We start from the raw sequence: 25368 nt of genomic DNA, 5'->3' as shown, positions 1-25368 counted from the left end.
CCCAGTGCAGAACCAGGTGAAATCTCTGAACACAGTTGAATGCATCACACCCCTCAAAAAAAAAAGTAGGTTTTTGGATAGAGCTTTATAACTTAAAAGGCATTTTTACATATTATGGCACTTAGCAGGTAGGGCGTTTGCCTTGCACGTGGCTGACCCGGCCAACCCAGGTTCGATTCCTCTGCCCCTCTCGGAGAGCCTGGCAAGTTACCGAGAGTATCTTGCCCTCATGGTAAAGCCTGGCAAGCTACCAATGACATATTCGATATGCCAAACACAGTAACAAGTGTCATAATGGAGACATTACTGGGCCCGCTCGAGCAAATCGATGAACAACGGGAGGATAGTGACAGTGAATTTTCTTATGATATAAATAGGGCATTCTGATTCCTAGTTATAGGTGAGAGAAACAATTGTGACTGTCTTTAGACAGAAATCAAGAGTTTTCTCTATGCTATTTTTTTCCCTCCACATCTGGTGGACTCAGGTGACCATATATAAGGGATGCCAAGGATAGATGCCAGGGATTGAAATTGGTATGGAAGCTGGGTCAGCTGCATATGAAGCAAGTGCACCCTACCCACTGTACTATCACTCCGGTCCCATTATTTAAAAAATTTCTTTAAAGAAATATTGGGGTGGGGGATGAGAGAAGGAAAGTGGGAGAGGGGGAAAGAGAGAGAGAGATAGAGGTTTTTTTTTTTTCCTCTTTTGGGTCACACCTGGCGATGCACAGGGGTTACTCCTGGCTCTTCACCCAAGAATTACTCCTGGCGATGCTCAGGAGATCATATGGGATGCTGGGAATTGAACTCGGGTTGGCCGCGTGCAAGGCAAATGCCCTACCCGCTGTGCTATCGCTCCAGCCCCTTTAAAATTATTTTAACTCTTCTGAGACAGACCTTCATTACGGCTCAACGCAGACAGCTCACTAGACACCTGGGAGCAAAAGTTTCAAATCCACTTGAAAAACAATACTATCTATGCTCAGTTTTCCATGAACAGATTTCCTTATGTGAAGATCCTGGGTTAAAATATATTCTTAGGGGCTGGAGCAATAGTACAGTGGGTAGGGCATTTGCCTTGCACACGGCCAACCCGGGTTCAATTCCCAGCACCCCATATGGTCCCCTGAGCACCGCCAGTGATGATTCCTGGATTCCTGAGTGCAGAGCCAGGATTAACCCCTGTGCATCGCTGGATGTGATCCAAAAAGCAAAAATAATAATAATAATAATAATAATAATTCTTATATTGGTTCCAGAGAATATTATAGCAGGCAGGGCCTTGCCTTGCATGCAGCAGACCTGGGTTTTATCCCTGGCACCCCATATGATCCCCAAGCACTGCCTGGAGCAATTCCTGAGTGCAGAGCCGAAAGTAATCCCTGAGCATTACTGGGTAAGGGACAAAACAAACAAAAATACTTACAGAGGCATAAAGAATAAAAGACTGAGTTCACCGAGTTTGTTTTCCTTTTTTTTCTTCTTTTTTTGGGTCACATCCAGCAATGCTCAGGGGTTACTCCTGGCTCTGATGTTACTCCTGGCTCTGCACTCAGGAATTACTCCTGGCGGTGCTTGGGGAACCATATGGGATGCTGGGAATTGAACCCAGGTCGGCCGCATGCAAGGAAAACATCCTACCCACTGTGTTATCGTTCCAGCCCCAAGTTTGTTTTCTCAAATCAGAAAGTCATATTTAAACAAAGAGAAAGAGAGCTTCAGAAATTTTCCAACATTCACTAAATTTAAATTATTACGGTAGCCATGATCCCAGCCTTCTGGTATTCACACCATGAGTGAATAAATCCCCCATTCCTTCTCGAGTGTAGGCTAGACTTAATGACTCACTCTAATGGACAGAGTAAGACACAAGTGACAAGAGAAAATAAGTCATAAAAAGCAGAGTGACTTCATTTTTATCCTCTCTACAAAGAAAAGCACATAACTAGGAACTGTAGTCACGTAGCAATAGTCACATGAGTAAACTCGGAAGTGAACTCAATTCCAGTCAAGTCTACAGACTGTAGGCTAGCCAATAATTTGCTATCTCACAGGAGACCACGAGCCACTAACATCTGGCCAAGCTACTCCAAGATTCCTATGAAAGGGCCCAAGGGAGCTTTTGGGGGTAACTACAATATATCTGATTTGTGGGTACATACATTCACTTAAACCCAAGTAATTCACATTTTAAAATAGGATCACTTTATTGGGTTTAATCCCTGGCATTACACAGAGTCTCCCAAGTAGTGCCAGGAGTGGCACCAAAAAAACAATACAAAGAATAAACAAAACTGGTGCATTTTACTGTGTGTGAATTATACTCCAATAAAATCGATATTGTGTAGAAAAGCCATGGAACTTATTATTATTTTTTTGGTTTTGGGCCATTCCTGGCTCAGTGTTCAGGGTTTGCTCCCAGCCTGTGTTCAGGGAATCATGTGGTACCAAGGAACAAACAACAAACAGAGCTGGCCTGTTGAGTTTTCTCTCCAGATCTACAGCTATATATATATGTGTATATACATACATATATATACATATATATATATATATATATATATATATCACGGTCATGGTCCTCCCGTTGTTCATCGATTTTCTCGAGCGGGCCCAGTAACGTCTCCATCATGAGACTTGTTACTGTGTTTGGCATATCGAATACATCACGGGTAGCTTGCCAGGCTCTGCCATGCGGGCGAGATACTCTCAGTAGCTTGCCGGGCTCTCCGAGATGGGCGGAGGAATTGAATTCGGGTTGGCCATGTCGGCTGCGTGCAAGGCAAACGCCTTGCCCGCTGTGCTATCGCTCCAGCCCATATACATATATATATATATATATATATATAAAATATGCTTTTGGGGTCAAACCCAGCAATGCTCAGAGGTTACTCCTGGCTCTGCACTTGGGAATTACACCTGGCAGTGTCCAGGGACCATATGGGATGCCAGGGATCAAACCCAGGTTGGCTGCATGCAAGGAAAGCACCACACCCACTGTTCTATTGCTCCAGCCCCTGCCACTGAATTCTTAAGCAGATGAAAGGTTACTTATGAAAAAGCAGTGTCAACAGTCATGAAATTAAGGGGAGGTAGTGAGAAAAATAGAAGCTGCAGTAACAGGCCACAAATTCATGTCTTAAACCATTCCTCAAAACTGCTCCTCCCACAGTCTGTCCCATCTCATATAACTGCAATCCCATACTCCCTTTCACTAGCCAAGAATGTTGGAGGCATTCCGGATTCTCACATGCCACATCCAATCCATAAGCCAATCCTCTTGGCTGTATCTCAAAATACTTTCAGAATATGACCATTTCTCACCACCTCCACCACGGCTACCATTTAGTCTCTTGCCAAGATTACTGAAATAGCCAAACTGGTCTCCCAGCTTCACTTCTGTCCTCTAAACCAGTGTTTCTCAACCTTTCTCCAACTTCAGCTCCCTTCCAATCTTTTTTCCCTGTGGTCCCCTCCTCCTCCTACTGGCTGCTCCCACTGCCATTTATACAACTTGTACCCGTGGCCCCCTGAAATATCCTGGCTATTAAAACCCCAAAATTACTCTTTGTCTCACTCAGAAGAAAAGCCTCTGTGTCTCCTCTGCTGGAACACCTTTCCCCCAGAAACTGCATGGCTTTTAATTTCCCAACTTCCTTCAGGTCTTGTTCAAATATAAATTTTATCGAGCCTATACTACTAAGAATCACAAATATTCTTGGGCTGGAGAGACACTAGAGCAGGAAGGGCAATTTTGCATGCAACACCACATATGGTCCTCTGAGCACCACCAGGAGTGATCCCTGAGCACAGAACCAGGAGTGATCCCTAAACAGTCAGATGTGGCCCCCCCACCCCCCCAAATTTTTATCAGGGGCTGGAGAGATACCACAGTGGGTAGAGCGTTTGCCTTGCATGTGGCCGACCTGGTTCGATTCTTAGCATCCCATATGGTTCCCCCAGCACCGCCAAGGAGTAATTTCTGAGTGCAGAGCCAGGAATAACCTCTGTGCATTTCTGGGTGTGACCCCCTCAAAAAAAACCCCAAAAATTACTAAAATATAAATCATACTAATCATTACAACACTCAGAAAAGGTATTTAGGACTGGAGAGATAGTACAACAAGTACAGTGCTTGTCTTGCCAATAACAATCCAGATTCAATCCTCAGCATTCCATATGGCCTCCTAAACCCCACCAGATCCCTAAATACAGAGCCAGGAATAAGCCCTGATTACCACTAGATGTTCCCACACACACTCTCTGCCAAGAAAAAAGATATTTAGCAGTTAATAAAAACACACTGCACGGATGACAAGAATAGTATAGGGGTTAGGGTACTTCCTTGCCTTACATGTACTAACCCCATTTAAATTCACATATGAACAAATGATACCTGTAAGCATACCCCAAGTGACTGGAATACAGTGGTGTCAGGAATTTCCCCAGAGTATTGATGGCTATGGCCCAAATCTCCACCCTTCACCAAAAAATAAACAACAAAAAAAGACAAATAAAATAGGAAAAATACTGAGTATAACATGATGTCAGTATTTCCCCCGCAGAGAAAAAAAAGGATTTTTTTTATAATGTAGGAGTACTGCTATTTATTCAGCCATTGATTAAGTTGATTGAATTGGGCATGAACTCCACAATACAAAAATCCAAAAAAGATTTTTTTTAGGTATCAGAAATTGAACTCATACAGCGGTGGGAAGGTGCAATGGTGATGGGATTGGTGCTTGAATATTAAATGTAACCAAATATTGTAAATTACTTTATTAAATAAATAAATAAAAATTGAATCCAGGGTCTCACGCATGGTAGGAATATTTTCTAGGCCCTTCTTGAAATATTCTATTTCAAGAAGTCAACTTCTAAGAGCTGAACAAGCACAATGAGGTAATTGCATGTTTTACTTGTGGGAGGCTGGGTTTCATCCCTGATAACACTTAGGTCCCTAAGCACTGCATCACAGAGCTGGGAGTAGGCCCCAAGTGTTGACAGGTGGGGGGGGGGGGGGGGGAAGACAACTTCTCAACCTATCCAAACTATTATTTATTAAAACCTTAAAAAAAATCACATGATAGGTTTTAATTTCCACATACATTTTCTATCTTCATTATTTTCATATTTTCAACCTTTACTTCCAACAAAGTTTGTATTCTCAGAAGCTTTACCTCAAAACAATTATTTCCAAACCAAAGTTTTCATTGTCTTTCTCAAAATTTAATTCTCTATTAACTGAAGTAAAAAGTTACCAATGAACTATTACTAAACATTATTAAATTTTATGCTTACAGAGACTTTGCCATTTTTCTCTTAATTTCATTTTTTAACAGCACTGAAGTCATACACATTTTAGAAAAATAAATCTGTCAACAATCTGAAAGATTATACTTTTAAATGTTACATATAAGAAAACCCTCTTTAAAGCTCTAGATTCTTCTATAGTTAACGCTTTATAGATGAAATCTGTAATGAAAATTTGAGTGAGTTTTAAAAACATGATCCATGTTTTTTATGATCAGATTTAAAAATCTGATCATAACCCTGATGATCAGATTTAAAAATCTGATCATAACCCTGATGATCAGACCTGTGCCCTCTTTATGTAAAACACCAAAATAATTTCTAATAAAACAGTCCACAGTATTTCAAATTGCAAAGAAATATTTCCTACCTTGCCTACTTCTCTTTCTAAGTCGACATATTCCCGGCTAGGTGTTTGTCGCTGTTCTCCCTGCCAGCTGGCCGGAAAAAACTGGAGAGACAGATTGGTTCCTGTGGCCACAAAAGCCTTTTAGAAAAATCAATACAAACAGGATCAGGAGCAGAACATTACATAAATTATGCAGGCAGTCATTTATTTTTACATCAGTTTCTGTCTTAAGCCAAGTAGCACTGAGAATACTTAAAAGTAAAAAAAAAACATGCACTCATCATTTTTCTTAAGTATTAAGTTACAAACATCTGATTCCATTTTGAGGACATTTGCCATTGGCTGTTTAAATATAAAATCAGACATGGAATCAATACTTTCTTTCAGGTCATTTTTTGCTGACGTTAGTATCACGCATTACTAATGTCTAACCAGAAGCTGCCTAGTCTAAATCTACTTATGTATTTACAAAATGCAAAAAAACCCCAAAATACCTTCTGTTCTTAAATGTGAAAAATCACCAAAGATCTAAACATCTACATTTTCCAAGTACACCACAATTTAAAGCTGTGTAAATGAGCCATTTTCTTTTCTCATGATTTCCTTTGCACAAGCAAACTATGCTTTAAAGGCAATGTTAAAAAGGCACTTGGGGGGTCAGGGCAATAGTACAGCGGGAAGAGTTCTTGCTTTGCACAGTCGACTTGGGTTCAATCCCTGGCATTACATTTGGTTCTCCATATGGTTCCCTGAGCCCACCAGGAGTGATCCCCGACAACAGAGTGAGGGGTAAGCCATTGAGAAGCACCAAGTGTGAACTTTCTCCCTCAAAAAAAAGGGGACTTGGGGGACCTAGAGAGACAGTATAGGAGTTAAAGCACTTGTTTTGTTTGTGGCTGTCACATTGGATCAAATCCCAGGAACTACATACGATCCCCTTAAGTGTAGATGTAATTAAAAAGAATTAATTTTTTTTAGGGGGGTTGTTGGCCAAATCTGGTGATGCTCAGAGATTACTCCTGGATCTACACTCAGAAATCACTCCTGGTGGTGTTCAGGGAACCATACAGGATACTGAGGATTGCATGCATGGAAAGAGTACCACACACTGTACTATCTCTCTGGTACCATTTTTAAACTTTTTAAAAATTTTTATCTTTTGATAATTTAAATCTTTTTTAACTCAGAATTTTTCCAACTCTTATATGTAGGTATAATTCAACAAAAGGTTTCATTGTCAAGTTTTAGAAATGCAATCTAGAAAGCTCTATTTTTACCACTTCTGTGTCAGAGTGAGGGATGCTGGTGAGATAATGGACATAAAGTGATGAAGCAGGAAATCTCTTTTGAGGTTGGCCTTCAGACAGGAGGTGAGGTAATAAAATCTTCAGACTGTCTTTACTTAGCACAGAGTTGATTTGGGGTACCCTGTTACTACTTGTTGCTACTTGAATATAGAAGACTGAACTGCTTGTCCGCTGCCTCTACTCGGGAAATTTCATTTGAAATTTTAAAAGTTGGCTCTTTTATCCAGCTCAAAATTATTTTTTATTTATGTATACACAGAATGTTTATTTGCTATTTTAAGTACTTAACAAATATCGAAAATGAGGTACAGAGCTAAGTAAATGCCTCTGTAATACAGTATATTACTTTACCTCTTTGAGTCTGTTTTTCATTTGAACTTTGGGTTCTTTTCGCTTCACTGGATTGTTTTTTAAACTTAGCAAATAGAAAGGAAATATTTTTTTCTTAAGATTACATGTTTGTTCAGTTTCTTCATATAATAAATTAAGAAGAAAGGGTATTCCAATTGATTAGGGAAATCCCAAAGATGGAAATTTAACAGTACTAGATTGATAATTGTACCTTTAATACCAATAATAGAAATAGGAAGTATAATTTTTGGATCTAAAAACTATACAGTTAACTCTAAAAAATTATAATAAATCTACACTTAATCACCAGGGCTGTTGTGGGTAAGTGAATAAGCTAATTACTAAACAAATTACCCAAAATATGAACCTCTCTTTTATATGAAGGCTCTATGCTTGAAAACAAGTGATGCCATCCTTTTTGAGTGTTTGGTGTCAAAAACTGAATCCCTTCCATCCAAGTCTTTTCTATTAAAAAAAAAAATCCCTCCTTATTATAGTCAGTTCCAGTTCTGTCCAAGTCAAATTTAAGAAAACTTTTTTTTTTTTTTTGGCTTTTTGGATCACACCCTGCAATGCACAGAGGTTACTCCTGGCTCTGCACTCAGGAATTACTCCTGGCAGTGCTCAGGGGACCATATGGGATGCTGGAAATTGAACACCAGCCAGATACTTGCAAGACAAACATCCTACCCACTGTACTATTGCTCCAGCCCCAGAAAATATTTTTTAATCCACAATTTTAGAGAAATAAAAAGTGCTTTTTACATTTTGCACTTCAAACCAGTTTCCTGCCTTGAACATTTATCTATCTTGCTTGTCCATTTACTTATTCTTTCCAGTTTGTGTTCTCTCTTGAACAGGTACGTACTCCCCGCCCCATCTTTCTAAGCCTCAATAAATACTATCTTGCTTCACCATAAACAGAAAAAAGAGAAAATCACCATTAAGTCACATGTACTGAATGGCCTATTAAAAGAGACGATTCCAAGTACATTTTTTAGGTGTGGGGGAGCTCTCCAGCTCTGCTGGAAGAGGGGTGCTGGGGGTCTTGGCAATGAAGCTATGTAGGCCTGATACTCCAGTGGGCTGGTGGTTTATGTGCTTGAGCTGGCAGTGCTAGGGCCATCTCCATGGTTCTTTGAGCTGTTAATGCCTGGGGGCTAGGATTGAATTCAGTGCCTCACTTGAGATATCTTTTGGGCTTCCAGGTATATTTCTTTCCATATCCAGCTGTGCTCATGGGGAACTCCAGGCTCTGTGCTCAGAGGTTGCCCTCAGAAGTGCTTGGGGAATCATGTGGTGCCAGGGTCAGCTGGAAGCAAGACAGTCTCCTGACCCCCTGTAGCTCTCTTCTAACTTCCCAAGTGTATTTTTAGGGTTTTGGGCATATCTGACAGTGCTCAGTGGATCATATGTAGTTTCTGGGATTCGAACCAGGGTGGCAGCCACAAACAAGTACCTTAACTCCAGTACTATCCCTCCAGCACTCCAGTACTTTTTTAACATTGGCTTTAGAGCACAGTTTCTGTACAAGGGAAATTTACTGCTTTCATTGTTGTCACAATACATCTCAAGAGCATTTTTCTTAATCACTGGCATTTAAGACACCACCACTCTTATTTTTATTTATTACTTTGTTTTGGGTCACACACAGTGATGCTCAGGAGTAAATCCTCGCTCCATACTCAGGAAATACTCCTGGCGGAGATCAAGAAACCAAATGGGACGCCGGAGACCAGACCAGGGTCAGTCTTGTGCAAAGCAAGCGCCCTACACTGTGCTATGGCACAGGAATCTGTGTTTTTATCGCTAAGAATCACTATTCTGTTTCACATTTAAAAATAATAATTCTTTATTTACCTCACTGATACTACAGAGGAAAGAATTATAGTTTTGGGAACTATGAAAGAGAAAAGGGTTATACTTTTGAGCATTACAGTATGTTTACATTTTCACCATTCAAGTCATATAGAGACAAAAAGAATGTATTCTCCACATCCTTTTCCAGAGTTGAATAAGTAAAAGTCACAGTCTGTATATACTGTAGCACTGCCCTCCTATTGTTCATCGATTTGCTCAAGCGGGCACCAGTAATGTCTCCATTGTGAGACTTGTTACTGTTTTTGGCATACTGAATATGCCACAGGGAGCTTGCCAGGCTCTGTCGTGTGGGCGGGATACTCTCGGTAGCTTGCCAGGCTCCCTGAGAGGGATGGAAAAAATTCGAACCCGGGTCTGCTGCATGCAAGGCATGACCTGCCCACTATGCTATCGTTTAGTCTGTATATACATAAGATAGATTCGGGGCATTAAATTAGGTAGCTCTAAATTTAAATACTTTTAGCATTGATGATGCAAAAAGCATTGTGCAAAATGTGCAAGGGGCAAGAGGATATAGAATGGGTCTTCATCATCCAGGAGTTCATAATTTAAATAAGTTAGAGGAAAGCAGAGTGAAAAGTGAAATCTTTCTCAAGAACAGTCACATAATTCAACAAATTGAGATATGTGACTTAAATTAGAATTCTTAAATTTAAACTACCTTCTTTAACTTTTATAACTTGCAAAAAATTAGGAACTCACTAAAATGTGTAGGATCGGATAAACAAAAGAGGGAGGGAGCGAATGTCAACATTTCTGTAGAAAAATTTATGACAAAAACAAGTAATCTGTACTACTGCTGTCGTCACATAGTGATATAATACAGCAATTAAAACATACTGGGGGGCTGAAGAGATAGTTAAGGAATTTGCATTGCACATGGCAGGTCCAACTTTGATCCCTGGCACCACATGGGGTCCAGAACATTGCCAGGAGTGATCTCTGAGCAACAGAGCTAGGAGTAAGTCATATGTACTGTCAGGTGTAGCCCCAAAACCAATATATCGTGGGTAAAATTATTTTTCCAATAATTATATGCAATAAAATCTGATACAACTAATATCTAATTGTTTCACTAGGTTTCCAAGAAAACCTCAGATTTAAAAAACTGTGACATACTTTGTAAGTCTGTTTGGGGACCACACCCCACTGTGCTCTGGGGTTACTCCTAGTCTACACCGCCCTGTGGCTCAACTTTTATCCTTATATTAATTACCTTTAGAAAATAAAGTTAGGTATACCATCCATCCACCTTTTGCAAAAATCCCAAAGTATGATACAATTACCAGGCCCGCTGACAAATGATTCTTCTACCAGTGTCAAAACCAAAAGTATCTGTTCTACACATCTAAATCATATAAATATTACAGCTATTCAAAAACACAAAAGTATAATAATAATCCAATAGTCCGCAGTGCCTAATAAACTGAACCAATAATTTCTATTAAAAAATCTAAAACGTCTTTATTTTTAAATTGCAAATTACTCTTTAAGAATAAACTTGGGGGGAAATTAATAATTTTTTAAATAATAAAAATAAACCTGGGTAGGATGCTTGTTTTCCATTCAGCCAACAGAGATTAACCAGCATCCCATATAGTCCCTTTAGCAGAGTTCTAAGCACCCTTGGATGTGTCCCCCGAAAAAGACCTTGACTTTCGTGGTGAAAGAGAATCTCACCGGATGAAAAGGACAGCTCAATAAAATTGCATTCTCTCTAAGAAGGTGGGAGAAATACAATTCCAATGTCTTCCTATTATTGATTTTTGAGCCACACCCGGTGGTGTTGTAGGGGTTACCCTGCTAGGTGCCAGGGGAACACGATAGAGACAACAAGGACTGAACCTGGGCCTCCGAACTGCAAAGCACTACCCTATTCCTTGAGTATGGACCTGGTCCATCTTCCTATTGTTGACCCAAATTCAAACTGCACCTTCATTTCAAGTCTCTGCAAATGCAGCGCTCCAATTCACAGGGCAGATAACTAGATTCTACAACACAGTGCTGCAACTTTAAAAAATCAAAATCAATAATCTCCCTCTTTTGATTTTTCCTATCCACTTTTTGGTTTCCTGATTTCCTCATTAGCATCTCTAACTGGACCAAAACAACAGGGGAATGGGGAAAACAGAGGACACTTGAATTTTTTAATTTTTCCAGTATAAGGTTTATTGGGGGGAACCAAGCACCTAACCTATAGATTTTAAAAACGCGGGCTCCTCAAGATCAACTGCATTTTCGCAAATCCATACGATTCTTTTAGGAACTGCAGCAGGAAACCGGGTGTGTTCCTGAGGTTTGAAAGATTCCAACAGTGTCTCATTCTCAAGGGGCTTAACGTTCTAAATAGCGAAGCTGGCACGTTTCTCTGGGCCATACTGAGGGTAGAGCTAACTGGATTTATTCTCAGCCACGCAGGGAGTGAGAAGCCGCTTCCCAGACCGAGAGACCGAGACGGGGGTGGGGGGGGTGGGGGGGGTTGGAGGGCAAGGGGGAGGGCGTCTAAGAAACAAACGGATGGCACGCCAATCCGAACCCTGCATGAACTTGAACCCTCATTTTCCCAGGGGCTGCTTTTCTTCCTGCGACGACATCCCCCCACCCCCCGCCGCCCAAAGCCTTTCGCTCGAGTCGCGGCCGAGGCAACGACCTTCCCCGTGGTTTCGCGGGGCTCGGGGCTGCGTGGGGGAGCCGCGGCCGGGGGCCCGCTCGTCCCCACCCCGGCACCCGGCGAAGACGCGGCCCGCGCGGGCGGGCTCCGGTTTCGCATTTTGAATCCCGAGTAGGAAGTGAGCCGGCAGCCGCTTCAGTTCCGGGAGCCGCGGCGGCGCCGTCCGGAACCGGCCCCCCGAGCCGCCACCGCCCCGGCGCAACAAGTGACCCGCGCGCGCTCGCGCCCCGCGCCCCGCACGCACGACTTACGATCTCCGAGCGGCCGTCGCGACAGGCGTTCTGGAAGCGCGTCTGGCGCTCCTCGTGCGGCCGGTCCCTGAAGCCCGTGTACTTAATCTGCAAGGCAGAGAGGGCGGCCCGCAATCAGGAGCCCAAGCCGCGGCGCCGCCCGCGCGCCCGCCCCGCTCAGGGCCGGCGGAGTCCGCGGGCGAGATTGCCCCAGTCCGCGGGCAGTCCCGGCGGGGGTTCCCGGTTGGGGGGGGGCGCACCGCGCAAACTTTTCTCCCCCCCCCCACCCTCCCCGGGCCCACTCGGGCCCCCGCACCGCGGCCTCCACGCCGCCCGCCCGCCCGGCCTCACCTCGCACTCGCGGCTCAGCTTCCTGAAGAACTCCTCGTTCTCGAACTTGCTCCGCTGGTCGGGCACGACGCGCGGCATCTTCCCGCCCTCAGGCCGCGCCGGCCGGCCCGGGCTCGGGGCTAGCGCGAGCACCCGCTGGCCGAGGGCTCCCCCGCTGACCGACTGACCGCCCGCCCGCGGCGCCCGGACTCCCGCTTCCCTTTGTTTCCGGCGCCCGCCCGCCCGCGTGGGCTCCCGCGCCCGCGAGCCCCAGGTGCCGCCGCCCGCGCGAGCGCTGCAGCCCACGGCGCCGCCGCCGCTGCCGCCGCCGCCGCCTCAGCCGTTGCGTCCAGCCCGCGCGCGGACCCAGCAACTCGCCGCCCCCGGCCGCCGCCGCCGCTGCCGCCGCCGCCGCCGCCGCCACTTCCTCTCACCGCCCACCTCGCCCGCGCGCCCCGCCCCCGTCGGCCCCACCCCGCCTCCCCGCGCGCGCCGCCGCCCGCCCCAAACTCTGCAAACAAAACGCACCATTCACAACTCGGACGCCCGCGCCGCGCATGCGCCGCGCCTCCGCGCAGAGCTCCCGTCGCCGCCGCCGTCGCGCAGCGGTCCCCGCAGCCTGCTGCACGGCCCGTTTCCCGTCCGCGCCGGCGCCTCAGTGCCCAGCCCCGGCCGTCGAGGCAGGAAGCGGCTTGCGGGGGGTCATTTGTTTGCACCCTTGGAAATTTGGGGCTCCCCAGCCGCACGGAGTAACCTCACATCGCCACCTGAACTCGAGGAAATGAGTCATTGGGGGCTTTCCGGTCCCAAATCCAACAGGGTTGAAGGCTGTTCCCCACCGAAAGATTACTGAGGGGCGGGGAGGAGGGGAACGAAGAAGAATCTGACTGATTTGGGTTGTTGGTGCGAAGGTTGCAGTCGGAGGCCTTTAAACGGGATCCCGCTCCACTGCCTGCTGGCCAAGCCCGTAGACAGACCCTGACCGCTAAGCCACAGTTTGCTCGTTTCTAAAGTGCGGACGCTCACGAGCCTGTCCTTGTGGCTTGAGAGCCTTTTCTATAGATTTAGCACAAAATGAATCTCGGGCTGCCTCACACACTTTTCTTCCCGTGTCTTTCAATTGCTAGTAATAGAAACCCAGTTCAAACGTGAAGCAAAAACAGCTTCCCATCGAAGAGGGACACTATTCTGCGTCTCGTTTCTTCTGACTGAGCTTCGCTCAGACTCTCATCCATGCCATTCATTCATGCCCCAGCAGAAGACAGGCGCAACTGAGGCCTGGACTCAGCGGTAGGGCTGAGTCCTTTTCTTGCACGAAGCCCACCGGAGTTGGCTTATGGGAGCCACTTATGCGGGATCCCTGGAGCTGTGCCAGGAGTGATCCCTGAGCACAGAGCCAGGAGTAAGCCCTGAACACAAGACGGGTATGGCCCCTCAAAAAAACACAAACCCCAACACACACACACACACAAATCCAGAAGATAAACGCAACTATTCCTCCATCTCCAGACCCCCCCCCAAAAAAAATTCCTGAGTAGGACTTTGACCCATTTTGGAATCATATAACCTCTGCCAGATCACCATGTGCAGGCAGGTTTGAAGATATTAGCCAGCTGATGTCATGTGCTTTCTCTTGGGCAAGAGGGAGTTTGGGGCCTCTGGCATTAGTAGCCTCAGAACCTGAAGGGTGAATGGCAGGAAGAGAAATCTAGAAGGAGAGCAAGTGAGAGCATTGTGGGCCTATTGAACATTGCCTATTAGTGAGTCTGGCAAGGAATGTCACTTTTATTTTGCTGCTCAGGGTTCTGGTGAAACAGGAGGAGGAAACTCCACAGCAACTTGGAAAAAGTGAAACAAAATCAATCTTAAAGAACATCTGCAACCCATTTGGATAGGCGATGGAAGCAGCCTCTCCCCCAAGGCTGAGCTCAGTCACAGGAATGGAAGCTTTCATCCGTCTGCTCAAGTCTTTCCAGTTCCACCTTTAGGCGCAGGGACAGCACCGCCATTGTTTAAACGAGAAGAGGATGACTTTGCCCCCACTCAACAGGACTGCTTGAAGGCCAGTGGTCTGGAGAGCCCTGTCTGCAGTCGGCCACTGTGGTAGGAAAAAAGGGATGGCCCAGGGAGAAACACCATGTCCTGCTCACGTAGACATCTGTGTAAGCTGTTTCTGTTTCTGGAAAATGATTCTGATTCTGTCCCTGAGAAATGATCCACAAGGAAACATGTTTTCTCCACAATGTGTCCAGCTAAGGCACAAAGACCTGCAGCTGATCTCCGTCTTGGAATTCTAGGAAGAGTTGTTTCTGCCGCGGGAAATGTGGAATAAATAAAAGTTGAACTTACTCTGGGGTGGCCTACAGACCCAGACAGACATCATGAGCCCTAACAAGAGTTCTGGCAAGTGTCTTCCAAATTCAACGGAGCTGGATGAGGCAGCAGGTAGGGGTGGGTAGAACATTCTCGTGGTCAGCCTCCTGGACCTGGTGAGGAATGATGTCCTGAGGGAAAGGGATGGAAAGTGAGCCAGACTGCTCCAGAACAGCAGCACCACAGACAGCCAAAGGCAACTCCGGGCCTCAGGGTAACCCACACGGCATTGTCTGGCGGCCAACCAGCCTGGGAAACCAGCCGCAGCTGAAGGAGTCCATCTCCTCGGCTGACCTCTGCATGCCTTTTGTTGTGATTTTTTAAAACTTATTTTAAAAGCCTGGAGCGATAGCACAGGGGTAGTGTTTGCCTTGCGCGCAGCCAGCCCAGCCGGGTTTGATTCCTCTGCCCCTCTTGGAGAGCCCGGCAAGCTACCGAGAGTATGTCGGACCTCATGGCAAAGCCTGGCAAGCTACGTATTTGATATGCCAAACACAGTAACAACAAGTCTCAAAATGGAGATGTTACTAGGCCCGCTCGAGCAAATCAATGAACAACGGGAGGACATAGGGTCTCATTTTAAAAACCACTTTAAGAGAAAATTTCACCCATGGCAGGTATATATAACTCTGTGTTTCTGTCTAGCTCGGATTGGATTGGTCCAGGCATAACGCCATGGAGGGATTTGCCAAGAATCGGCTCTCCAAGGGCCCAAAGATGGAAGCCTGAGGGTTCCTGTCCACTGTTTAGAAACACCCCTCCTCACGCTCTGAGTCGGCCTGAATTCTCGGAAGCTTTGCTGCCTGGAGAGCTTTTGCAAGGATTCAGCTAGCTCAGAACCTCCTCTTCTCTCCTTGAGTGGGCAGAGAATGCACAATAACGCTGAATAGCGGGTGGGAACCCTCAATTATGGGGCCCTACCATGAAGCTGCATGCTTTTATGCCCCTTAACTAAGTTAATTCACGCAACCACCGGCTAAGACAGGTCTTGTTCCCATCAGACAGGCGAGGAAATAGAGATTCTGAAAACATAAATAAGTGAGGAGCAGAAAGACTATACAGCAGGTAAGGTGTTTGCCTTGCATGCAGTTGACCTGGGTTCAATCCTCAGCATCCTATATGGTTCCTCAAGCACTGCCAGGAGAAATTTCTGAATGCAGAGCCAGGAGTAACCCCTGAGCACCAGTGGGTGTGGCCCCAAGAGGAAAAAAAAATGAAAAGGTAAATAAGTAAGTGATGATAGAATAGTGGCAAGACCCTGACTCATCCTTCTCTTCCTCCTGCTCCTCCTTGGGCCTCAGCTGAAGTTTCCATGCTCTGCCCGCTAAACTCTGTAGCAGACTTGGCAGTTTATTTTATTTATTTATTTATTTATTTATTTATTTTTCTTTTTGGGTCACACCTGGTCATGCTCAGGGATTACTCCTGGCTTTGCACTCAGAAATCACTCCTGGCAGTGCTCAGGGGACCATATGGGATGCTGGGAATCGAACCTGGGTCAGCCATGTGCAAGACAAATACCCTACCCGCTGTGCTATCACTCCAACCCCAGACTTGGCAATTAAGATATTCTGCCCTGCTCTGCACTCCCACCCAGCCCCACCCCAACCACTCAGATTCTGAATCTCAGAGTAAAGCTGAGCTCCCAGATCAGGGCGATGCCGGGTCTAGATGAGACCATACACAATGTATTTCAGCCACACACATCACCTCCAAGCCCCATCCGATGGCAGCAATTTTACCAGTTAGATCCCAATTCTTCTTTTTTTTTTTAATGTATAGACCACATTTTATTTATTCATTTCTGTTAAACATTAGAGCTGTTTCTACACCAAAATGAAATTTCTAAAATGAAAGGAAGGAAAGAAGGAAGGAAGGAAGGAAGAGAAGAAGGGAGGCAGGGAGGGAGGGGTGTAAGAAAGAGATCCCAATTCTTGGGATCATTCACCTTGCAAGGGCCAACCCTGGTTGAGTCCCCAATACCTCATGGTCTCCTAAGCACCACCATGAGTGAACCCTGAGCACAGAGCCAGGAGTCGCCCCTGAACACCGCCAGGTATGGTCCCTAAACTTCCTCAGATAAAAAAATACCGAATCTTCTCTGCCTCTTGCCATCCAAAACCTTGCCCATAGCTGCCTCTGGAGGGAGAAGCCAGATCGCACTTGCCCCTAAAGTGTACTGCAAGCTCATGGAGAGTTGTCACTGGAGCATCCTGCTGGAGTCCCAAAGAAGCCCCCAAAGGTTGAGGAAAGGATCCCACTGTGGGCGAGTGGGTGTGGGCGGATGCAGCTCTTGTCCTCAACGGTTTAAGCCTTCCTTCCCCACCCCCACCCCAACTTTTGTCCCTCTTAGTTTTGCAAGGTTTAGGCCTGAGTCCGTGCTGACAGGCTGCCTTGCTGGGGCAGCCACCTACATGGGCCCCTCTGCAGTGAGGGAGGGGGAGGGGTTCTCCGGGTTCTTCAGCCTCCCGGCCTTTTTTTTTTTTTAATACCTCAGGAAATAGTTTCTCTTCAGTTACTGAGGCAATATTGTACCATCACGAAGTTGAAATAGGATCCTGAGTCACATAGGAGACTTGAGGGTGGTGGGAGAGGAGGGAAATGAGGGGCTGGCACGGTGCCTGGCGTGCTGGCTCCTGCGGCTCCTGGTTTGGGGCTAGAGATGGGCTGAAGTCCAGACGGAGGCTGTCATCTGCCTAAATGAGGCAGTTCATTTCCTGAGCCCTAAAGAATATTTCTAAGGTATCATATTCATAAAATTTACCCTTAAGCTCCTCAGAATTTCTCTTCCCCAAAGATTCTCCCCTTTCTGGGCTCCCCAGCCACCATCCTCTCCCCACCCCCACCATCCCAGAGGGGAGTGGAAAGCAGAGAGGAGCAAGTTATCCCCAGAATAGCAATTCTTCAGGGTTGGGATCAATAAACCCTTTTGCTTAAAAGGAACCAGATGATTTCATCCTTGTAATTACAAGTTTGACGTTTGCAAATTTTGCTCAGGCTCCAAATGAGCCTCTTGGTTATGAGAGGCGAAGGGGTTCATGGGTGGGGGGGTGACGGGGACCTCGGGATGGGGTTTGAACCTGGGATGGTGGGAAGAGGGCCAGGCTGGGGCCGGAAGGCCAGACTGACCCTTAGGAGAGCTGCTGAACAGCTCAACTGCTCCCCACCCCCTTCCTGGCTCTCTAAGTTTCTGTGGATGATGGGAAACAGACCAGATTAGGGGCCAAGAACATGGAACTGGGGAGCTCTAACCACATACCCTCTGCTTAAGCCCCCTCCCCCAGATCTCTGACTTGCTTGTGACAGAAGGGCAAAGGCCCTCAGCCCAGCCTTTCAGACCCCCTGCCAGTCATTCTCCCCACACTGGCCTCAGTGCCTCTGTCTCCTCCCTCTAGTTCGACTCCCTCCCCCATCTCTGAGAGGAAACCTCATGCTTTTTCTTCAAATACAAGTTCAGGGGCCTTTGTTTGCCACATAGTGACTATCCACAATGCCCCTTCATTTTGCCATCGGGGTTCATAAAATGTGCCAGGAAATGGTTGGCACACAGAAGCATAGTAGGGGTCTGGTTCTGGGATGATTTGGCTACCCACTAATTTGTGTTTATTTTACTTCTGGTAGCCTTTATGTGAATGTCCCTCACCCAACTCCTACATCTTGTTTCAACTATTCAAACCGTGAGCATATTTTTGGTAAAAAATTGAGGAAACATAGAATACCCAACCACTTCAAAATCATCATTGCTAGGTCAATGGATAACTCAGTGGGTTAGAGTATATGATTTGCATGCAGGAACACTGGGTTTGATCCCTGGCATTGTGTGGACCATAGCCAAGACTAACACCTAAATATCCTCAGAAGTGACTTACAAATCAAGGGAAAAAACTGTTGCATATTTTCTAGTGCATTCTGGAGTCTCTTTCCATCCCCACTTGTTCACGTATATATTTCACTCTTTTGTTTTATTTTGGGGCCATCCCTGGCAGTGCTCAGGGGTCACTCCTATTGAGGTGCTGTGCTAAGGAGGGTGGTCATTCCTGATGATATTCAAGGGATCTTGCAGTACCAGAGAGCAAACCTGGGGTCCCATGTGCAAAACATGCACTCTATCCCTTTGAGTGATCCTCCCAGTTCGTGATACACTTATTTTGTTTTGTTTTTGTTTGTTTGCTTTTTTGGGACCACACAGTACTCAGAAATTACTTTTGGCCATGCACTCAAGGATTACTCCTGGAAAGACTCGGGGCACCATAACTGGTGCTGGAGATCAAACATGGATTGGGGATATTGTGTGCAAGGCAAGCGCCCTACCTGCTCTGACCTCCAAGACTTTATTTTTGTCATTTTGGGTTATACCTGGTGATGCTCAGGGGTTACTCCTGATTCAACCCAAGTGGCCGCGTGCAAAGCAAATGCTCTACCCACTATACTATTACTCTGGCCCATGTAGGACATTCTTTAAGTACAGAATTTATTTTTGTGGGGGGATAGTTTGGACCACACCTGGTGATGCTCAGGTGACTCCTGGCTCTGCATTCAAGAATTACTCCTGATGGTTCTCAGGGGAGTAAGGGATGCCAGGGATTGAACCAGGGTTGGCCATGAGTAAGGCTTGTGCCCTGCCTGCTGTACTATTGCTCTGGTCATCAAGTACAGTTTTAAATGCTCCTTTGTTGTTTAAGTCCAATGCAATCATATAAAATTCCTAATGATATTTTGGCTAAATCCTTATTATTGGTCTTTTGTTTTAGTTGTTTACATCATTTGATGTTGTAAGATAAAAATTTGTGATAATGGTGCTTACAGCTTCTTTGGAAATATTTTGAATAATGTGTTTAGTATCAGAGGTAGAACCACTATATCTAAAGGTTCCTGATACTGGTTGCCAGATTTCTCTTTGGCACTAATTCTTTTTTCTTCCTGAGTCTTAAAAATCTGTCCTTTCCTTCATCCATTTCTCTTCTTAGTGTCTCAGACACAGGAAATGCCAACCAAGAATAAAGCCAGACCTCCAGATACGGATCAATGGATCAATAAAGGAGGTTGAATAATTCAACACTCACTCTGGCTCATTTATCAACTCTGGAATCCAAATGCCTTTGTCTCCCTGCTGATATCTTGACATGCTGCCCAGTTCTTGGATCCGTTCCCAAATTTCCCAAGGTTCCCCCCCCCCATTTTAAGTAGTGTTCAGAAGGCCTGGAGCCCCTCCCAGCAATTCTTGGCCAACTGAGACAGCACTACAATGAGAAGCCCCCAAGGGGGCAGTGTGCCTGGGCGCTGAGGTGCTGGGGATTACCCAAGTCACCCAGTGGATGTTGGGTGGCCTCAAGAGCTGCAACTGGAGGAAATGCTCTGGGGACCGAGGGGTGCTAAGGAATGAATTAGCTTCTGCCACATAAAAGGTGTGTGCCTTAACCTCTGTCCTATCTCTTTGGCCCTTCAAATTTCCCAATCTTCAAGTCACCCTGCCAGGTAGGTTTTCCCATCGTGTTATATGTAATATTGTTTTGTAAATGGTTAGAAAGAATCATCCACAGCTATCTTATGGCCTGCCTTCCCTCCAGAAGTGCAGGAGGAATTTTACTGAAGCAGATGATAGTTCTCTGCTTCTAGAGGTCACTTTTGAGTGCTTGGGCAAAGAGTTCAGCTTCAGATTAGAGAATGTTCAGTAAAGATATACTGAACCTCTAGAAAAAAAAAAGAGTTCAGCTTCAGGCTGTTCCTGCCTGGCATAACTCCTTCTAGCTTGCTTCTTTGCCCTTTTGTATTCTGGTAAATTCAGGCTCATTCATTAAGTCATTAAGTCTGGTTTTAGAGATCTCTGAGAAGTTTTTTTTTTTTTTGCTTTCTTTCGCTTCTTTTTCTTTCTCTTTTTCTCCCTGCTTTTTGGGTCACACCACCAATGCTCAGGGGTTACTCCTGGCTCTGCACTCAGGAATTACTCCTGGTGGTGCTCAGGGGACCATATGGGATGCTGGGAATTGAACCTGGATCGGCCGTGTGCAAGGCAAATGCCCTACACACTGTGCTATCGCTCCAGCCCCTCTGAGAAGTTTTCTCAAATTTGCTTAGCAGAACGACTGCCCCCCACACCCTAGTATCTTTTCACCAACATTTGCCCTGAACGGTCCCAGCCTCCTCAAAGGCACTCTACAGTCTTGATAGCTTCCCTAGCACCACCTTCTGCAAACTTCATCTTCCTGCCCACTGGAGCTCCCAGCATGCCTTGCAGCTTGGGTATGGGATATTAGTGACTGGGATGAACTATAGATGCACCGCCCAGATCTCTCTTTAGAGAAGAGAGATCTAGCCACAGGGAATGCTCATAGTTCTTCAGGGATTCCCTGAGCTGCAGAGTTTTCTGCAGGTCGCTCTTCCTTCCTGGAAGCTCACCTCCAAACATTGATCAGAGTGGGAGTTGCAAGGTCTAGGAGGGCAATAATGGGCACCATTAGTGCATTGGCTCTAGCATTGGCTGAAGCTGTTGTTAGGCCCGGAGTGAGCTTGGTTTCTCTCTGTTTGACCCAGTTCTGTTTCTTTCTCTCAACAGGTATTTTGTTTGTGTTTGTACCACACCTGGTGGTGCTTGGGGAGGATCATTTGGTGCTGGGGATCAAATCAGGCAAGCAAGGATTTTAACCCTTACTTGTACTATCTCTTTGACCCCCATCGACAGGTTTTGATCCTAAGGACACAATAAACATTGTGTGCAAACAAAACTTAAAGAACACGGGTTGGAGCACAGCGGGTAGGGTGTTTGCCTTGCATGCGGCCAACCCAGGTTCGATTCCCAGCATCCCATATGGTCCCCTGAGCACCACCAGGGGTGATTCCTGAGTGCAGAGCCAGGAGTAACCCCTGTGCATCGCCGGGTGTGACCCAAAAAGCAAAAGCAAAACAAAACAAAACAAAACTCAAGCTGAGACAGACACAAGGGATTATTCCCAAGAGTCATCACCTGTCCTGAGCCATGTCCAACCCAGTGGGATATAGTGGAGAAGCTTACTCTATAGTGTGATACGGTTCTGTTAGGTTTATTTTTAAAATGAATTATCTTAGTTTTTTTTTCCCCGAGTGGAGGGGGTTTGGGCCACACCTGGCATTGCTTAAGAAATTATTCCTGGCTCTGTGCTTGGATGGGGGGTGGGGGGGGTGTTCCCAGAGTTTGGAGGACCCTGCAATGCTGGTGATTGAACCTGGGGCTCCTACATGCTCTAGCATGTTGAGCTATCTCCCCTGCTCCTTGTTAAGTTGATTTTTTGGGGGGTGAGGTACATCTGGTAGCATTTGGGGTTGACTTTTAACAGGTCACACTTGCTACCCATTCATCCTGGAGCTATAGAAACAGAATTGCTGTGGATCAAGAGTGTCACAGGGAGAGAAATACCTGTACTAAACACGCAGACACATCAGAGGGGAACTGGGTTAGTCTGGCCCCAAATTATAAGCTCTTAGAGAACAGTGGCTATGACAATCTTTATGGGCGCCTCCAGCTCTGAAATACTAGGATTTGTCCAACTGCATACTTTGATACAAATCCAGCTGTAGAAGTTGGCAGCCAAGCAAAGCATGGGTAACAATTTGAGTTCACACACGGCTAGTCAAAATACCATAAAATGAGCTAAAAGGGGCCTGAAAGAGGAACCTGGGCAAGGAAGAGGGAGAGACTCCTGGGGCTAACTGTGTGTGGCCCATTCTGTAGCTGAGTCAGGGACAGAGGCAGTGCCAGGATGAGGGTGTGGCCTGGGAGGGATCCCCTGGGGCTTGATGCTGCATCCATGGCCCTTTTACAGGATCCTGCTCTTCTCAGCATCAAAAGACCTTGTTGGCCTGAGGCCTGGAACAGCTCTGGATGCTTTCTGTTAAATGGTGATCAAGCAATCGCCCCATCAGACTAATCTTTAAGGTGTGTGTGTGTGTGTGTGTGTGTGTGTGTGTGTGTTCAGAAGGCAGGGCACAGAACTCAGGTTACATCTATGGACTCATGCAGGTAGGTGGTGCCCCCTAGAGGCGTATGCTGCAATAGCTTTCTGCTCCCAAACCTGGGTTTGGGTACAATTGATTGCATCCTCAGTCTTTGAAAAATAATTCTTTACCTATGACTGGTGAGACAGTATAGATGTTAGGATGCCTGCTTTGCATGTGGCTGACCCCCATTTTATTCCCAGTACCGCATGGCCCTCACCCTCACCCCTCCCCAGCACTGTCGGGTGTGACTCCTGAACACAGATCCTGAGCCCAGTGCTGGTGTGACCCCAAAGGTAAAAACAAATAAAGAGCGCCCCACAGCCATAGTACGGTGGGTAGGGCACTTGTCTTAAATATGGCAAACCTGGTACCCCATATATTCCCCCAGCACAATAGGAGTAAGCCCTGAGCACCACCAGGTGTGACCCCAAAACAAACAAAACAAATAAACAAAACACAAAACTCCAGTCCTGCCTGCAGCAGCGTGGCTGGCACCACTGAGTGCAGCGATCAATAACAGTTCTCCCCAGGTGCTCAGAGCTCCAGTCACAGAGACTGAGTTTGGGAGCCAAGGGTGGTGGTGGGGGCATTGGAATGTCCAGGAGGCTACCAGGTCTTCCTGAGGGTGAGAAATGCTTCTTCTCTGGCAGGGGAATGAATTAGCAGCAGGCGCCTGCCTGCCTCTGTCAGCTTTTGATAAATTCCCCTGCTGGTGCTAATTTCCTGAAAGGCTTTTCTTTCATTGTTCCTCTTCGGGCTCCCCTTCAAAGGGATTCTTACTCCTTCTAGGCGGAGAGTCATTATGAGTACCAGGGCCTCTGGGTGAGGGTCCCCTCATGCTCTCTTCGTCCTGTGTCAGAAAGGGCTGGAGGACACAGGAGGCCTGGACTGCGGTCACAGGAGCCTGGGGCTGGACTTGGCCTACCACAGAGAAGGTCCCAGACAGGGACCAAGCCCAGAAAGGCAAGCCTGAGGACACACACACTCCTAAATCCGTCTGACATAGGCATGCAGGCTTCGGCTTTGGGAAGCCATTTTGTCACAGCGTCTGAGTTCTTTCGGGACTCAAATTTGCCTTCATCTCCTTCCAGTTTGCTCCATACAAACAGGTTCAAACCCAACCTCTTGAGGCCATGAGACTACCGTGACATGATTGAGGGTCAATGGAGGGAGGTAAGATAGTCTTGTGATTTTTTTTTAATTTGTTTGTTTTTTAATGCAATGTCCAGAATCACAATCGAACCCAGGGCCTTACACATGTGAGGCAAGTGCTGGAGTAGCCTTAACCTTATTTATTTACCTTTGGTTTCAGGACCCCCTCTGGCAGGATACAGGGGCTACTACTGGTTCTGTGCTCAGAGCTCGCTCCTAGGGTTGCTCGGAAATTAAACCCTGACCAATGCTATGCAAGGCAAATGGACAGCAGACTTAGACTTGATTAGTTGTTCCAAGTGTGTGTGTGTGTGTGTGTGTGTGTGTGTGTGTGTGTCGCGGGGGGGGGGGGGCAGAGAGATAATACAGGAGGGAAGGCACTTGCTTTACACACAGCTACTCACCTAGATTCAATGCCAGGCACTGCATCTGGTCCTCCAATCCTTGGGAAGAGTGACCCCTGAGCACCGCTGGGCACAAGGTGAGAGGAGGAATGTCTCCAGAGACACAGACTCTGCCTATGCCCCCATCCTGGCATTTCAGCCCTGGGTTCGTCTCCACACAGAGCTGCTGACTGGACGAGGCCACTTCCTGCTCCGAGCCTGCCTGCTGACTACACCCTCTGATCTGGCTTCCCCTTCATCTACCTCCACTCCCCTCCAGATTCTCCTGATCCTTCCCCCATACTAGCTCATTTGTACTCCCTCCACACCTTTCCAGGTGACCCCTTCCAGATCCTTGGTGGGGGCAGGGTGGGGGGTGTCATCACATCAGACAAGTGGCATGAGAAGAGATCCTGGGGCACCTTCTGACAGCTCAGGTACGTCCCTTCTCCAGCCTGAACAACCCAGCACGGGGTAATTCCTGAGTGCAGAGCACTGCTGGGTGTGGCCCCCAAACAAAAACAAGCAAATGAAGAAAGACAAGGATGACAGTCAGACATTGTTGTAGCCCAGGCATCTTGGCTGCAGCTCCTGGATGTGTGGCAACATTCCCTTCTACGGCTCAAATGCAGACACTAGGCCCTTCACCCAATGTTTGGCAGATGGAGAAATTCAGGTCAAGTTCATGTGTTGGTGCTTTGTTTCTGGAGGGGCCACACTTGGTGGCGGTGCTTGGGGGCTTACTCTTTGTGCTGGGGTTTGAACTCAGTCCTCCTACATGCAAAGCATGAGCTTAGCCTGTTGTTTCTCCAACTCCATATCCACGTTTTTACTGAAGACCACTAGGTTTTGCAGGGGCCCTCCAGAGAGGAGTATAGAAAGGGAAGGTCCCAAGTTATCAGTGCTTCACTCTAGCTTATAAATCACACTCCCAGGGTCTCAGCCAATGTAAACAGGCATAAGCTTGAGCAGGATGAATCGTAAATGCCAGGGGTACTTCACTCTGGGCGCATTTCCAGAAGAGGCGACTTGAGTAGACTTTGAAGGGGAGG

The 25368-nt window shown here is 46.6% G+C and overlaps 1 protein-coding gene across 2 annotated transcripts in view; it reads right to left on the bottom strand.

Moving 5' to 3' along the window:
* CBFB (core-binding factor subunit beta) overlaps nt 1-12788 on the bottom strand; it is a 42064-nt gene extending 29276 nt beyond the window's left edge. Inside the window, exons 1-3 of one of the 2 annotated variants that reach the window (XM_056136029.1) lie at nt 12459-12788; nt 12129-12215; nt 5689-5805 (exon numbers count right to left, since the gene is read on the bottom strand). In XM_056136029.1, coding sequence (XP_055992004.1) covers nt 5689-5805; nt 12129-12215; nt 12459-12536 — 282 coding nt within the window. In that variant the 5' untranslated portion in view covers nt 12537-12788. The remainder of the gene's footprint in view (nt 1-5688; nt 5806-12128; nt 12216-12458) is intronic. The other variant, XM_056136030.1, reaches the window with a different exon arrangement.
* Nucleotides 12789-25368: the final 12580 nt, after the last annotated feature.

This window comes from Sorex fumeus, unplaced genomic scaffold (genome assembly GCF_029834395.1).
Source record: "Sorex fumeus unplaced genomic scaffold, SorFum_2.1 ptg000122l, whole genome shotgun sequence".
In the NCBI taxonomy this organism is placed as follows: Eukaryota; Metazoa; Chordata; class Mammalia; order Eulipotyphla; family Soricidae; genus Sorex; species Sorex fumeus.
The sequence above is the reverse complement of the archived record's forward strand: the minus strand, read 5'-3'. Positions and strand labels throughout refer to the sequence as shown.